The 17344-nt window shown below is 38.8% G+C and overlaps 1 protein-coding gene and 1 long non-coding RNA gene across 3 annotated transcripts in view; one reads left to right on the top strand and one right to left on the bottom strand.

The window, feature by feature from the left end:
• The window catches only part of LOC124619787 (engulfment and cell motility protein 1-like), a 64002-nt gene that overhangs the window by 12280 nt on the left and 34378 nt on the right, over positions 1 to 17344 (top strand). Inside the window, exons 2-3 of the mRNA XM_047146378.1 lie at positions 8769 to 9050; positions 9460 to 9626. Coding sequence (XP_047002334.1) covers positions 8769 to 9050; positions 9460 to 9626 — 449 coding nt within the window. The remainder of the gene's footprint in view (positions 1 to 8768; positions 9051 to 9459; positions 9627 to 17344) is intronic.
• The window catches only part of LOC124619788, a 44689-nt gene continuing 41661 nt past the window's right edge, over positions 14317 to 17344 (bottom strand). For both annotated transcript variants that reach the window (XR_006980131.1, XR_006980133.1), the window contains one exon: positions 14317 to 15192. This is a non-coding gene — a long non-coding RNA (uncharacterized LOC124619788). The remainder of the gene's footprint in view (positions 15193 to 17344) is intronic.

Here is a 17344-nt window from a genome sequence, read left to right as displayed (position 1 = left end):
CACAGTATCACATCTCCTACTTGTCTCATGAGTCTTGTTGATGTTCACCTTCAAAAATCTTCTTTAGCTAATTAATAGGTTCATTCACAGTAAATAATGACTTAATATCACAACACAGTCAAGGTCAATTGTTTCATTCATTGCAATTACTGCTTTACACTGGTGACAAACAGTTTGTATTAAGTAATTTTAACAGTTAATGTATCACGGGTCAGCACTCTGCATAATAAAGGACTGATTTAACAGAGCATTTTTCAAGTGGCTACAATGACAACTAACTTAGTAACTTTATGTTATAATGGTTAAATGTAGACCCAATGACGTAGTAATGTTACATTCTAACTGCTTGATGCTGACTGACTTTATTTTACAATTGTACCCGTACTGTTTGATCAGCAGATGCAAAGTAACTTAAGGCTTTGTGCACAATGCCTAATTATAGATGTATGTATTACAGAAAGTTACAAACTGGTAAAATATTAAGCTACTTCATTTTAGATATTTATATGAAAGACAGTAAAATGAAAAGGAACAAAAGTACAATAGGTAATGAAGTAGATTTGTTTAACTAATAGATGTATAATTGGAAAAAGGCAAAATTATCAGTATTGTTTCACGAGAGCAATTTAATGTGCAAGGGGATTCCCAAAGTTAGGCCATAAAGTTTCTAGGAAATGTAATTTTCTAAGTGAAATAATTAACAAACTAAAGAGCTATTTTAATGAGAGTATGCATTTTTTGGAAACACACAAATCAGGGCTACCAAAATATTTCACTGGGTTTTGGGAAGAAGTATATTTTAAAATACAAACATTTTGAAACATGAAAATTTTGAATATCAGTACAAATAACTTCTGGAATATTACACTTATGAAAAAAGTAAAATGTTTGTTCAAAAGTTTAGAATAAGGTCTCTGAAATAATCTGTATTGATCTTGAAATGAATAGTTTTTAACAGTAAGGGCTTTTGAAATGCACGTGGTCTACAAGTATCTTAAACTATGAATATTTCTTCAAATAAAATGTGTCCTTGAGGTGTATACTATTGTCATCGGTAAATGGCAAATTATATATTCAATAACGAATTTTTATAAACTGCTGTATCAACAAGAAAATAGTTTTTTTATGTATCTATCATATATGTACCATTAATGAAAAGAGATCAGAAAAGGAAAAATAATTATATTGTCATCCGAGTGGTATAAGAACAAGTAGCACAATCCCACCTTGCTTTGTTACAACTCTTCTTCTTTTACGACTCCTAGCCTTTCTGTAATACTGCCTTCAACTTCATGTCCCTTGTATAGCCCTTCTATATATTCCTATCACATTTCAGCTTTGTCTGCTTTGCTTAGTACTAGCTTGCCACTTGAATTCTTGATATACATACAGCTGCATTTCTATTCAACATATGTCTTGACTGTGATGCAGATTAAAATTAAAACTCCATTTATCCTAATGGTGTATGATGAAGCAATGGATAAATGTTCCTGTGGGTAGCATCTAACACCTGCTGTACCTGTCTCCTGGTGTTGCATGCTTCTACAGCCTTACATTTGTCTTCTAGCCATTTATGGTCAAACATTTGGCACTTTTCATCAGTCTCAATTTTTAATCATCTGTGTTCCTTTTAATCTACTTCATTTTTACATTTTCTCTTTCCATCAATTAAATTCAGTATCTTCTGTGTTATCCCACGATTCCTACCATGCTTTGTCTTTTTATCTGTTTGATCCTCTGCTGCCTTCACTATTTTTCTCTCACAGTTACCCATTTGTGTTCTGTTGTGTTCCTTTCCCCTGTTTCAATCATTTGTTTCCCAATGCTCCCTCTGAAGTTCTCATTAGCCTCTGGTTCTTCCAGTTTTATCAAGGTGCCGTATCCTTCATTTCCTACCATTTTTGTAGTTCCTTAGCTTTAATCTGCAGTTCGTAACCAATAAATTATGGTCAGAGTCCAGATCTACCCCTGGGAATATCTGACTGTTTAAAATCTCTTTCTTACCATAATATAATCAGTCTGAAGCCTTCCAGAGTCTCTTTGAGACACAAAAACTGTTTACATTATTCTTAAAGCAAATGTTAGAGATTAAATTATGCTCTGTGCAAAATTCTACCAGGCAGCTTACTCTTTCATTTCTTTCTCCCAGTCCATGTTCTCCTATTATTTTTCCTTTTCTTCCTTCTCTTTTACCTCAACGTCACACTCTTCTAACCTCTTCATCACTTATGGAGTTACTTGGTACATAAAGCTGTATTACTGAAACTGGTGTTGGTTGCATTTCTGCCTTGACTATGATAATGTGTTCATTATGCTGTTTGTGACAACTTATCTGTGTCTCTATTTCCCTGTTCATTATTGGACCTACTCCTTCCTGCATTACTCCTATTTGACTTCATATTTATAACCTTACTGCCACCACATTCCACTAACTCCCATTATATTTAACTTCAAGCTATCCATTTTCCTTTTTAAAGCCTCTAACCTACCTATTTGATTAAGAGATCCAACAATACATGCTTCAGCCCATAGAATTCCAGTTTTATTTTTCCTGATAACAATGTCCTCCTCTGTAGTTCTCATCTGGAAATTCAAATGGGTGACCTCTGGAATATTTTATCCAAGAAGGTGCCATCATCATTTACTCATACGGTAGAGGTGCATGCCCTCAAGAAGGTTGTAGTTTCCGCAGTTTGCAGTGCCAGCATAGCAAGATCGTGAAGGCCTATGTTACAAGGCCAGATAACTCAATCATCCAGACCAGTAGCCATCAAATATTTTTGTTTACGAGCCAATACTGATACCGTAGGGCAACACCTCAGGCCACGTTGGATATTGGAAGGTGTGTAAGTGAGAGGGGTGGGGGGCGTTGCGGCCACTCGAAGAGGAATTCAGTTTTCACCGAGCTGTGGTTATTGATAGAAGCTTACAATTTCAACATTTTGAATATATATGTTGTACAGTATGACACTTAAGATTTTAAGTGAAAAATGAGATAATATAGTGGAACTGCATGGATTTTTCTGAAGGCTTGCATAGTGACTAATTTTCCATACCTAAGCTGATACTGTGGCCAGTGCCATTACAACAGGACCCTATGTTTGCTGTTCTGACTTCTGAGCACTTTTTCTAGGCATCTTCATGCACTACTGTCTGAAAGAATACCAAATGATAGCGACACACTGTTTTGAATCTGACTTTTGTATTAGGTTAACTTAACTGAACAGAGATGGTTTTAAAAATACAATTTTATTGATTCAAAATTGTCACAAAAAAATTGAATGATGGATGATAGCTCTGCATATAAAAAAAGTATGAAAAGTAAGTCTGGTGTGTAATATTTTGCATATTAATTAATAACAGCAACTGCAATATCCTTAATTTGATATCATATTACTTGCAACAAACATGTACCACAGTTGAAGGTGAATGTCTGTATAATGCACATTCACAAATCCATTTAACTTCCGTTCGAGATTTATACCACAGCAGCTGATCTGTGCTATTTGCTCATGCTAATGAGTTGTCAGCACTGGAAGATAAACAATAAAATATATTCCCCTCTCATTTCTGTTAACCCTGCAGTGATAATGCTACATACCACTGTGCCACTGACGTAAGCTTACGGCCAAATTCCTGAACACAAATTAAAATTAAGCACATCTTAAAATATTACTGACTGCAAGAATTTTTTTTTGTTATTAAACAAGAAAAAAACACTCTTAAGAAGCTATTAATTTTAGTTGACGTTTTTGGATTCCGCTATTAGTTGCTAGAAACATATTATAATTATTATAAAATACAACTGAGAAACACAGGCCACACGAACACTTGATTCAGGCCACATTGATGACTTCTGATCCAGACTCTTGCCCCTGCAACTCCGAAAAGGCTGTTGCCCATCTTCAGAAGCCATACGTTAGTTTGGCCTCTCCACTAGTATCCCAAAATTGTAGTTGCACCTACAATAAAGCGATTTGTATCATTGTGGTATGTAAGCCGCTCCACCTGCAAATGCCCATGGTTCCTGGAGGAGGGAGGGTGGGGAGAAGGTTAATAAGGAATCTAAAATTTTGTGGCATTGATGGCCTTCCCCTTGCAGGTAGTAATATCTTAACAATCACATTAACAAATGATACCAGAGGAATAAAACTATTTTTGTAGTGGGGGAGCCATTAAATATGGTATACTTGGCTCATTCCTGTTCTTGACCTATATAAATGATTCACTAAATACATTAGGTACTCATGAAAAACTGAAAAGGTAACAAAGAAGTGGTCAAACACATTCACACCAACACAGACAAGAGAATAGTGAAACGGGCTTAAATGGTTCACAGCAAACAGTGTAGTATAACAGTCTGAAGCAATACAGCTAAAGGTCAAAAATGTATTTATTTTACAGGAGTAAGAATACAGGAGTAAGGATACTACTTTGTGCAGACATGAGAACATCTAGCAAAAGCCTCTTTGGGTGTTTTTGTGATTCTTGCACTCACACGTTAATTTGTTGACTCCATAATGTTACTTGTGGTTATAAGGAGAGTGAACGTAGGACAAACTGTGATATTCATAACTGCAGTGCTGGAAGTAAAACTAAATTCCTTATACACTGAAGAGCCAAAGAAGGTGGTAAAGCTGCATAATATCGTGTATGGCCTCCGTGAGCACTCAGAAGTGTTGCAACATGACATGGCATGGACTTGACCAATGTCTGAAATAGTGCTAGAGGGAACTGACACCACGAATCTTGCAGGGCTGTCCATAAATCCATTAAGAGTACAACAGGGTGGGAATCTCTTCTGAACAGCACGCTGCAAGGCATCCCACATATGCTCAATAATATTCATGTCTGGGGAGTTTGGTGGCCAGTGGAAGCATTTAAACTCAGAAGAGTGCTCCTGGAGCCACTCTGTAGCAATTCTGGATGTGTGGAGTGTTGCATTGTCCTTGCGGTATTGCCCAAGTTTGTCATAATGCACAATGGACATGAATGGATGCAGGTGATTAGACAGGCTGCTTAGGTACATTTCACCTGTCAGAGTTGTATCTAGACGTATCAGGGGTCCCATATTACTTGAACTGCACATGTCCCACGCCACTACAGAGCCTCCACCACCTTGAATAGTCCCCTGCTGACATGCAGGGTCCATGCATTCATGAGGTTGTCTCCATATCTGAACACATCTATCAGCTCAATAAAATTTGAAACGAGACTCGTCCAACCAGGCAACATGTTTCCAGTCATCAACAGTCCAACATCGGCGTTGACAGGCCCAGATCCGAAAGCCCATATCAATGATGTTTCGTTGAATGGTTTGCTCACTAACACTTGTTGATGGCCCAGCACTGAAATCTGCAGCAATTTGTGGAAGGGTTGCACTTCTGTCATGTTGAAAAATTCTCTGCAGTCATGTTTGGTACCATTCTTTCAGGATATTTTTCCAGCCACAGTGATAGCATAGATTTGATGTTTTACCGGATTCCTGATATTCACGGTACACTCGTGAAATGGTTGTATGGGAAAATCCCCACTTCATCACTATCTTGGAGATGCTGTGTCCCATCGCTCATGCGCTGACTATAACAGAACTTTCAAACTCACTTAAATCTTAATAAACTGCCATTGTAGCAGCAGTAACCAATCTAACAACTGTGCCAAACAACTGTTGTCTTATATAGGCATTTCCAACCGCAGCACCATATTCTGCCTGTTTACATATCTCTGTATTTAAATATGCATGCCTATACCAGTTTCTTTGGTGCTTCAGCGTTGATTCTCTATTTGTGCCTAGCTTTCAGAATGGAGTCTTATATTGTGGTTTGTGGTGGAAAAGTCTTTAACAAGTTGCTAATAGGCACAATGCAGGAAGAGGAAATCCCCAAATTTTTCAAAAACGTATGAGAGTACTTTATTAGCTACTACTTTCATGATTATCAGAATATTAGAACTCAGAGATGTGAATTCCAGTTAAAACCGCAGTTAATACTAAATAAGCATTAATTTTCACAGTACATAGACAGCTAATAGTGTTTTCTGAAATCAATAAGGCTACATAAATATGAGGTTCATTCAAATGAAACCTGGTCAGTGCATCTACCTTTGCTTTACGCATCAGGTGGCACCACGTAACTGTGAGTATGGTGGCACCATCTATTGGCAGAGAGACAGACGCGTGCTCGTCATTTGATGCTGCATAGCGCCAGTATGGCTTCACGCCGAAGAGAAGGTGGTCACACAAGTTATCATTCACTACCCAAAATGCAGGCAAGTAAGCAGGGACAACGAGGAGCGATTCGATTTTTGGCAGTGGAGGGAGTTGGAGGCTATGAACTGTATCAACAGATGAAGGCTGTGTATGGTAAGTACAGTCTGAGTGTTGTGGAATGGCACAAATGATTCCTTGAGGGGGGTGAGTCACTGGAAGACGATGCTCATTCTGGACAAACTCATCATGTCATCACACCGGAAATAGTTGTGGAAGTGAATGCTTTAGTCTTGGACAACCGCAGAATCACCATGGACGAGATCCATCAGTTACTGGGTATTAGCGTGGGCACCACCCACACTACAATGCATCAACATTTGAACGTTCGAAAAGTCTGTGTGCAGTGGGTTCCCCACCAACTGATCATTGAATAGCACAATACTCGAATGGTGCTGTCTTTTGAGTCATCTGCAACGTTATCATGAGGGGACTACAGCTTTCTGTCACAGGTGACGAAACATAGTGTCACCATTTTGAACCAGAAAGCAAGTGTCAGAGCAAGCAGTGGAAACATGTGACTTCACCACCTCCAAAGAAATCAAAGGCCTTGCACACCAGTTCTGATAAGGTCATGATGTCCTTCTTTTTTGACCACAAGAGCCCACTGCTTGTTGAGTTTCCGTCAGTGCCCAGTGTTATCAAGCCACTTTACAGAATCTTAGATGAGCCATCAAATTGAAACATTGAGGTATGTTGTCCAATGGTGTTATTCTCCTGCATGATAATACTCGCCCATACACAGCCAGTACGGTGAAGACAATATTGCAGCAGTTTCAGGGGGGAATTCTGGAACATCCATCACACAGTCCCAACCTTTCACTGTGTGACTTTCATATGTTTGGACTTCTAAAACAAGCTATTCGCAGACATCAACTCACAACAGATGACGAAGTGTGTGACTGGGTCCAGGCCTGGATCTGACAGCCTAATAGCTTCTTCAAGGATGGAATCGACCAGCTAGTATCATAATGGGATGAATGTGCCAACAGTTTTGGTGATTATTTTTGAGTATGTGTACTGTGTATAAATAAATTTTTGAGTTAGTAAAATCATTACCTTTACTTGACATTAGTGGCTGGGTTTCATTTAAATCCCCCTTATACTTAGTATGAAGGAAAGCTAAACAACAGCTTAATACTGTACGAGAAGGATGACTGTGTTTTTCAGAGTCACTGGTTTCTTACTAATACATACAAAAAACAATTATCGAGAAGTAATTTCCAGAACTGACAAAGTGTGTACGTTAGCACTTACAGAAAAAGTGTGTAATTCTTACTTCTAGTGGTCAACATATAACTTGGTGTGTTCCATATCCCTGTGGGATCTCCTCCATGGTAAGATTTATAGAATATGAAGTTTGCGTGAATAAATAAATAAATAAAATGAATAACTTCAGATATGTTATAATTATGTCAAAATGTATAAATATGGAATCTGATTTTTGGAGTAACAGAAATTGTGTTGGGAAAAGAATGTAAATGCTGATAAAAAAATGGTATAGTCATTGTCTGTTCCAAGGGAATTTCTATGAGAACACGTTAGCGATAATAACTTTTATTTGAATTTTTTTCTGTATCTCACTGTATGCCCTGTTATCTAATTATCATTAATTTGTTAATTAATTTTTGGGATGATTCTCATGTGTACTAAATAGAATGAAAAGGTATATGAAAACTATCAGTAGGATGATTTTTGCAAGTACTGAAAAAACAGTTCGAATATAAATTTATCATTATAAATGTGTTTATTCTCCCATTTTCATGGCCATTTTTCTCCAGAACATTATTATGCACCATTAAAAAAACAAAGACAGTTGTGTTACATAATCCTAAATACAAATAAATTAATGGCATCTCGTAATTTTCTTAAAGTGTCTATCATTGTGCCAATAGCCTTGCCGCAGTGGTAACGCTGGTTCCTGTCAGATCACCAAAGTTAAGCACCATCGGGCTTGGCTCACACCTGGATGGGTCAATGTCCGGGTCTGCCAAGTGCTCTTGGCAAGCATGGTGCACTCAGTCCTCGTAAGGCCAATTGAGGAGCTACTTCATTGAGAAGTAGCAGCACCTGTCATGAAAACTGACAACGGACAGGAGAGCGATGTGCTGACCACATGTCCCTCCGCACCCACATCCTGTGATGCTTGAGGGCTGAGGATGATACAGCAGCTGATCAGTACCACTTGGCCTTCAAAGAGCTATTTGGACATTTGTGTGTGTGTGTGTGTGTGTGTGTGTGTGTGTGTGTGTGTGTGTGTGCGTGTGTGTCTGCGTGTGTGTGTGTGTGTGTGTGTGTGTGTGTGTGTGTGTGTTCATGAACAAGCTAAAACTGATTCTAATTTGAAAGTTAGACTTTATATTTGTTTTTGGTTTTCTGTTGTGCTCCTCATGAAATATGTGCCATTTTTTAATTGCAAATTAGAAAGCTTCAAATCCTCATTTTAAAATACAGATTATACCATTCTTAATCATCAGTGTGAATTGTAGAATATCTGTGGAAGGTTCTGCTAGTGCTGGAGCGACAAATAATAGAAGGCCTCAAGACTCAGCCAAGGGAGTGGCAAAAGTTGGATCGTCAGCTGCAGGAATGGAGCTATGAGCGTGTGACACAAGTCTGGAATGATGAACGTGAGCAGCAGTTACAGTGGAACCTCCGAAATCTGCCTCCAGTTGTCAGCCTACGTGAAACACGAACAAATGAGTTGTTAGATGTTATTGCTCAGCAGAGGCTTGGAGTAATGTCTGACGGTGAATTTTTTCCTAAACTTGGCGTTCGGCAGCAGGTGAGGATATGTACATTGTTGTATTATATTCTTAGGAAATCACATTAGAAATAAAATGACGGCAGGTGTGGTTACATACTACCACAAGGCCTTGTTGAAATAACATTAACATCAAATGCCTTGTGAAAATGAATAAGTGTTTCATTTAAGTTTTAGTACTGATTTAATTCTTGAATAGAGAAATATTATTCTCTGAAAACAATGCAATGTTTAAAGTAAATAACTGAAAAAATAAGTACATACTCAGCCTTATCTAATCGATGTATTCAAGAATATAGTTTTATTAATAAATAAGTCTTGTTTTTGATCCCTTTGCATTAGTGTGCAAAATTTATTCATTTAATTTACAGTTTTCACTAGACTTGTCTCTGTGCTTGCAAAAGAATATACATAGAACTTTGTATTTCAGAAAGGCAAACAAAAACTGTGGTTTGCATATCTATCACCTAATCACAAAGTTATTCACTATGGGGACTGCATAGATGAGAATCGTCCAGAGTGTCCATGTAAAATATCAGTGTCAGATATCAGAGATTTAGTTACGGGACTGAAATGTCCCCATATAAAAAACGCAAAGTAAGTTTCTGACTTATGGGAATCTATTGCTTCTATTATCCAAAATGTTTCAAATTTTAGATTGTCTTATGGCACTCATTTTAAAAATCTATTTTAGAAGAATTTATACTTTACAACTAATTTGTTAATTTTCGTATGATTTTTGTTACTCGTTTTTTTAATAATGAAATTGTAATTCATCTGCATAGTGAATTTGCCTAATTTAGGGTTATCACAGCATTCATTTAACCAATGATGGAGATAATTTACACTCTACTCTTCAATTGGTTGCAAAATATGACTTGTGTACAACATCTAAACCACCTACCTATAAATAATTGATGGATAACGAATGTATAATATGGATGACAAATGCATAGTGTGCTCAATAAGTTTAAGAACTGATTTTCTACAGACATGCTAACCATAAGAACATCATTTAGAATTCACAGAAATTAGACAGATGCACCTAATGGAGATGAATACAAGTTAATAGCATATTACTGCAGGTATAATAAGAAAAAGAGGGAACGATTGTTCATTCCATGTGATTACTGCATTGAACAGTTCTATCAGTACTGTATTTCAGTAACAGAATTGAAACATACAAGATAGCAAGTCTGACAGTCATGACCCCAAACAGGAGATGTTTTAAACTTCATTATGCGATTAGAGGAGGTGATAATGGCAGAAATAACTGGGATGTGATTGTATGGGGTGATTTCAATATTGATTTTAACACTGATAGCTCTGATAGAGGGCACCATGAGTTACTGATGTTCAGTTTTGGTTTGATCCAACAGTAATATTCCAGACAAGAATATAAGGAGGCAATGTAACTGTCATTCATAATTTATTTTTAAACGGTACTGTCTTTCGTGAAATACATGTGATCCTCATAATTTTTTGTTTGATCATTATGATCAAAAGGCAACAGTAAAGTATCCCCATTAATCACATTTTCTATGAAGGAAAAAGAATAATTTCATGGAAGTTTAAATTCTGTCCTATTTACACTATTCAGAAAGAATTTACAGTGTGAAAAATGAGGGTCGTTTACTAAGGGCACAAAACAGATAAGAAATATAACTCTTTCCTAAAAATATCCTTACAGCATTATGAATTCAGTTTTTCTTGACAACAGGTTAGGGAAAGTGGAAGAGGAAGCCAAGAAAAAGCGTAGCTCACATCTGTGATCAACATATCTTGTGCCACAACAAGAGGGGGAAAGAGAACTTTACTTAATGCAGAGGATTAGCTGTTATTTATCAAGACTTGAAACTAAACTACAAGCAGTACTTTATTATACCATAAATAAGGCAAAAGCCATACACTATGTACAAAAGATTGAAGATTTAGAGAACAAGACAAGGAGAATTTAGAGCATTATTAGGTGGGAAACAATAAATTTGGTAAGCCAAATAACTTTCAACTGTCAACAGTGAGATAGATTATATGAAATTCAAATCATTGGCTACTAAAGTCAGTTATTTTATGATCTCATGAACTCAATAATAGTAGAACTAAACATGAAAAATTATGCTAAAATTTCGTTTTTAGGACATCCACTACTGAGAGGTGTGTTTAATAGAATGACATGCTTCATGCTTCAGTTGCAATAATGATTCATTCAAGCCACAACCAGTTATTAATCCCATCATCTAGTGTGAAAAAATTATTGTATTAGGTCATGCATAACACATGGTCAGGCCACTCAGTCCAAAGGTTCCAAGTCACTGCACCTTGAGTGGGAACTGCCCGTTGTCGAGCAGCTGTATGCCACAGACTCCAACATGGACTGCGTAGAGGGCCACACTGGAGATGCCTGCACCACTCCATGCATCTAGACCTCCAACATGGTCCTCCATTCAGTCTTTGTTGGCATCCATGGTGTGCAGCTGCTCAACAGCAAACTGTTTCCACCCAAGATGCAGTGACTTCTAGCCTTTGCACTGACTAACCCATCGTGTTATGCATGACCAAGTACAATAATATTTTATACACCTGAAGAAGGGATATTTTTCTTTTCTTTTTTTGAGTTATCAATCTTCTGATTGCTTTGATGCAACCTGCCATAAATTCCTCTCTTGTGCCAACCTCTTCATCGCAGAGTAGCATTTGCAACATATTTCCTTTCTGGATGTATTCCAATCTCCATCTTCCTCTACAGTTTTGTTTTTATGCTCTACAGCTCTCTCTAGTACCATGGAAGTTATTCCCCAATGTCCTACCATCCTGTCTCTTCTTCTTGTCAGTGTTTTCCATATATTCCTTTCCTCACCAATTCTGCAGAGAACCTCCTCATTTTAACAGTCAAAAACGGTTGTGGATTTAATCAATCATTATTACAACTGAAATGGGTGTTATTCTATTAGAAATTATCCTGTTGGCATTTTCTGTAATCTTGTCAAGGCCTTTGGTTATAAACATCAGACATGAGCACTAGGGAAACTAAAATGGTATGGATGGTATGGCATGAAGAACCTTCTTTTTGCATGAATGGAGTATTGTCCTAACAACATAAAATAAATGGTTACATTAGCAAGTTATATGATATATGCTGATGACAGAGGTACATTGACAAACAGCCCAGACACAACCACACCAGACACAGACAGGAGAATAATGGAGCAGGCTTACAGCTGTTTCACATGTAACATCTTAACTGTTGATCTATTTTTTTTTAAACATGTTATGCAATTCCACAAAAATAAAAATTACTTACAGTACGGAAGTAGATACAAATAGGCGTACACTGACTGAGGCTCAATGTCTGAAGTTCTTGGGCATCCAGTTGGTAATGAACTGACATGGCTCTGTCAGTGAGTGGATAAGTATAACTAAAAAAACTCAGTTCTGGCTGCTTTGGACTTGAAATCTCATTATCTTGACCTATAGACAAGACTGCTAGCATATTTTTACTGTATATTGCACTATGGCATTGACTTCTAAGGCAATGAAGCTAAAGTGAAAGAAAATATGTATTTTACAGAAACATGCAATAAGAACACAGTATAAAGTTGACATCTGAACATCTTGGAGAAGCCTCTTTGGGGACCTTCAGGGATTCCTGAGAGAAATTGGAATGAACTTAACATTTCATAACAACAATACTAGATGCAAAAGTTAATTTTCATATGGACTATGTATCCCTGTCTAGAGATCAGAATAGGATTTTATGCTGTTATGGAAAAGTGTACTATAGGCTGCCAGCAGATGTCAGGCACGAAACTGAAAATTCCCATATATTCCAAATCAAAGTAAAGAAAAACTTCAGTAGTAACTACATATACAATTTACTAGTGTTTGGACTAAACGATGACAATTTCAGCATAATTCCAGTACCTATTTTTATTTATTTTTATTTATTTATTTGCATTTTCCCTATGACTTCACCAATGTATGTATTAGACATATATACTGCACACATCTCCACCTACCTTCGGCCCTCTCTCTCTGTCCACTTCTTCCCCCTCCAATCACTCTGTGCAGGTGATGTGAACTGTTTATTTACTGCAGTCCATAATTGTAAATGAAATAATGTGACCTGTCTCTCCAGTGTCATATCAAGAAAACTGTGCTATGTTGACAGGTACTGTTGTGATTTTGTAATTAATAGTGCTTCACAGTTGAAAGTTGTCCACAGCATTCCCAACTGTGAGGACTTTACTTGCAATGTATCGACTAATGGCGCGTCTTGTTTCCACGGTATAAGTATCCATAATCCATTTAATATGCAAACCAAGTGTCTGTCTACCTCTTCCTCCTCCTCCTCCTCCCTGTCTCTGACCATCTCCGCCTCCATCATCTATCTGTTTATACCTCCTCCTCATTTTTCGGTGCCCATCTCATCCTCCCCCTCTCTATGAACATCTCATCCTCACCCATGTCTGTCCATACCCTCATCCCCGCCTCTCTGTCCATCTCCTCCTCCTCTAACTCTTACCACCCCCTCCTCCCCCCTCCCTTTGTCCATTCCCTCCTTCCCATTCTATTTACTAATCTCCTTCTACCTAGCTTCATAGGCCAACTCCCCCTCTACATATTCTCCACTTACCTGTCTCTTTTCATCTCTTCCTACTCTCTTTCTATCTATACATCTCCTCCTGCCCCATCTCTCCGTCCACCTCATCCTCCCACCTTTCTCTGGCCCATCTCTTACTGCCACCTTTCTGTCTGTCCATCTCCTCTTCCTGCCTTTCCTGTGCATCTCATCGCCCATTGTCTCACTACCCATCCATCTCATCCTCTCTCTCCTTACACTGGATCAAGATGAACTATTGTGGTGTCCTGCTGCCACAGTATAAGTACCCATGGTCCACTTAAAACATGTACCACTTGTCTGTCCATCCGCAAGTGTAACCCTGCACCTGTTGTGCAGGGCAGCATGAATGTCAGGGGTTGAAAAATTCTTTTCACTTTAGTACCTCCACTCCTATTAGAGCTAAAAGAATCTAACAGCCACAGTGCTGACTTAAATACAGCAAGTAGTATTTGTATCAAATCTGGTTGAAACCAATCCAGAGGTTTCGGAGATGGTGGACACACACACACACACTCTCTCTCTCTCTCTCTCTCTCTCTCTCTCTCTCTCTCTCTCTCTCCATCCACAGAAAATATAAAACGTATGGATGTTGTCAACACATCATATAATACAGAAACATAAATACACCAATGTATACAATTACAAACACATAAATAGATCCACATATTATTTGATTTACTATGTCACATTTTTGTACATCATATTTCACTATTCTATTGAAAATGTTGTAAACTGACTCTTAATCACAGTAGTTAATTATTAGCACTACTGTCAACAAAATTTACATATCATTTCAGGTAATCTTTGACATATCATTTTTAGGATATTCCTGAAGGCTTATACTTCACTTTTGCCTTAGATATCTTGTGGAAGGTTGTTCTATAATTTGATTGCATTTTTGGGTTTTTATTTGTTTTTTCTATTGAGATGTAAGCAGTGGCTGGATTTCATTCCATGTTCATTTCAATGTATTTTTTTATTGGATCACTGTTCGCAAAATGCATACACATGAAACAGTCAGATTCCCACAGATGTAAACAAGTCTATGCAATGAGTTCTTGCATTACTTTTTGTTGTAATTTATACAGTCCTTTTTTGTAGCTTAAAGAGTTTTTGTATATTCTGCTCATCTGTTCCCTTGAAGGTTATCCCATAACTAATTGTAGAATGAACGTATACAAAATATATTGTTCTAGAGTATGAGCTACTACACACAGAACTTATTATTTTAAGTGCAGTGCATACTGAAGCTACTTGCTCCCTGAGGGCAGTAATATCAAGAAGTACATTGGGCCAAGCACTAATATTGATGTATTCTGGGTTATAAAGGTGTTTTATGGTATGACTGAAGTTTGCTTGAGAGATTTCTACACATGAAACCATTCATTTCCTATCTCTCTTACACCCAGTTTATTTAGCAGAGTTGTGTGACCTATTGCATAAAACGTTTTTGTAAAGTCCAGGAAGATGCCTGTTATATGATCTCCTTTGCCTAGCACTTCCAAAACACCATTTGTAAATTGAGCTTCATTGGTCCTGTGCCTGAAACACACGAAAAATCATACTTTGTTAAGTACTCCATGAGCCTAACCTTCATTATGGTTTACAATACTTTTGAAAACAATGACAGTAGAGAGAGGGGCCTATAATTTTGTAACCCCTTTCTAATGTCGAGGCAGGACTTTTGCATACTTCAGCAAGCAAACGGGCACTTCATCTATACTTCCTGAGGTTTTATTTTTTGGGTTCCATGCAACATTGCCCACCATAACACACAGTGAACACAATAAGATAAGCCAAATGTATGCAAGCAGTAACAACATGATAACTGTGCACAAGCGTAATGTGGCAGGGTTTAAATAGATACTCCCCTGTGGCAGGCTCTATCGGAAGTTCACAGTATAGCTCTTCCTTGGTGCACTCTCACAGATGACAACACACTGCCAATGCAAGCAGCTTTCAAGTGTGCGCACATTACTTCATACCTCTTACCTTGGGGCACATCCAATATGCAAGATGTAAATGACATCTTCCTCCACAAGGCTCTGACTCAGACGACGTGCTGATACTGGGGTGTATGATTGGAACTACCTGGGGCGAGGGCAGCATCGCAGTCCACCTTCTCGTGTCAGTCCATATTGTAAGATGGGTGACACAGATGCAAGCTACCTGTCCGCGTCAGGTCCAGGGCCTGACGGTGATGGTGCCCCCATAGTTGGCAACTGAGGTGGAGGAGATGGCTCCGGTGTGGACAGCAGCTGCATCAGTACTGGTAGTGGTACTGGAGAAGCTGCACCAGGTTCGTCCCCTGGTGATGTGGGACCTCTCGTATGTCATGGCAGGGGCCCATTCACATCAGGTGATCTGTGAACTGATGCAGACTGGCTTGGCAACGTCAGTGTCCCAGCCAGGGTTGTCCGATCATTCACACACAGGTGCAACTGGTCACAATGACATGCACAAGGGCCCTCCTCTGTACGGACATCGCAAGGAGGTGGACACAGCGTCAGGAGATGGCGGCGGAAATCCATTTTGGGCACTGAGCAAACCCATGTGTCTAGACAGCCACTCTGGCTGGAAACAGGATGATGGCTGCATGGGTTGACATCCCTGGCCGGGTCACAGAAGATGCAGAAGCATTCCAGATTGGCACCTGTAGAGCAGTTCGGCAGGGCTGTTGTCACCAAACGGCTTGAACTGATAGGAAGACAAATTGATCCAAGGCAATGTCGGATGAGGACTGAGTCACATACTTTTTCATTTGCATTTTGAATGTTCTAACTAACCTTTCGGGCTCACCATTGGACTGCAGGTTGAAGGGCGGGGCCAAAATGTAAAATGTGGCTGATCTCTCAAAACCGTTGCAGGAGGCAAATTTCTGTGACATAAACTGAGGATCATTATCAGAGACCAACACTGCCAGAAGTCCTTCGATGGAACAAATTTTCGATAGGGCTGCCAAAATTGATGGGCAATGAACAACATATGGGAACCAAGAGGATACATCAATTACTAAGAGCCAGCTTGCCTTAAGGAAAGGACCAGTGAAATCAATGTGGAGATGGTCCCACGCCTGTGAAGGCTGATGCCACAGAGACAATGCTGCCCAGATGGCAGCTTGCTCCAATGCATATTGGGAAAACAGCGGAACAAAATGAGTGATGTTGCCATCCAAAGCAGGCCAAAAAACATGACAGCAGGCTAACTCCTTGGTGCATAGCATCTCCCAGTGATCAGCATGCAGCAATTGCTGGATCTCCAAACAAAAAGCTGAGGGAACCACTACAGAAGGATCTGAATAGTCCATATCAAGTAGGAGAACACCATCAATGACAGAGAAATGGAGTCGAAACACATAGTTACGGAGGGGTTCAGATACCCATGATGGAGGTTCCTCAGGCTGGCCATGCTGAACGCAGTGTATCACTTTCTGTAAAATTGGATTGATAGCACCAGCTTATATGACTGAAGCACTTGTGATTAGAAAGCCATTGACAGTTTGTTGAGAACATTCATCAAAGTGGAAACCGAGTAACTCCTCTTGGTCAAAAATTGGGCCTGGACCAGTTGTAAGACAAGGAAAGTGGATCAGCATTCATATGTTTAGCTGTGGGTTGGAAGTGAATCTTGAAGTTGTACCAACAGAGGAACAGCACCCAACGTTGAAGACGATGCACTGCTTTGTCTGGCAACA

This window comes from Schistocerca americana, chromosome 6 (assembly GCF_021461395.2).
Source record: "Schistocerca americana isolate TAMUIC-IGC-003095 chromosome 6, iqSchAmer2.1, whole genome shotgun sequence".
In the NCBI taxonomy this organism is placed as follows: Eukaryota; Metazoa; Arthropoda; class Insecta; order Orthoptera; family Acrididae; genus Schistocerca; species Schistocerca americana.
The sequence above is the reverse complement of the archived record's forward strand: the minus strand, read 5'-3'. Positions and strand labels throughout refer to the sequence as shown.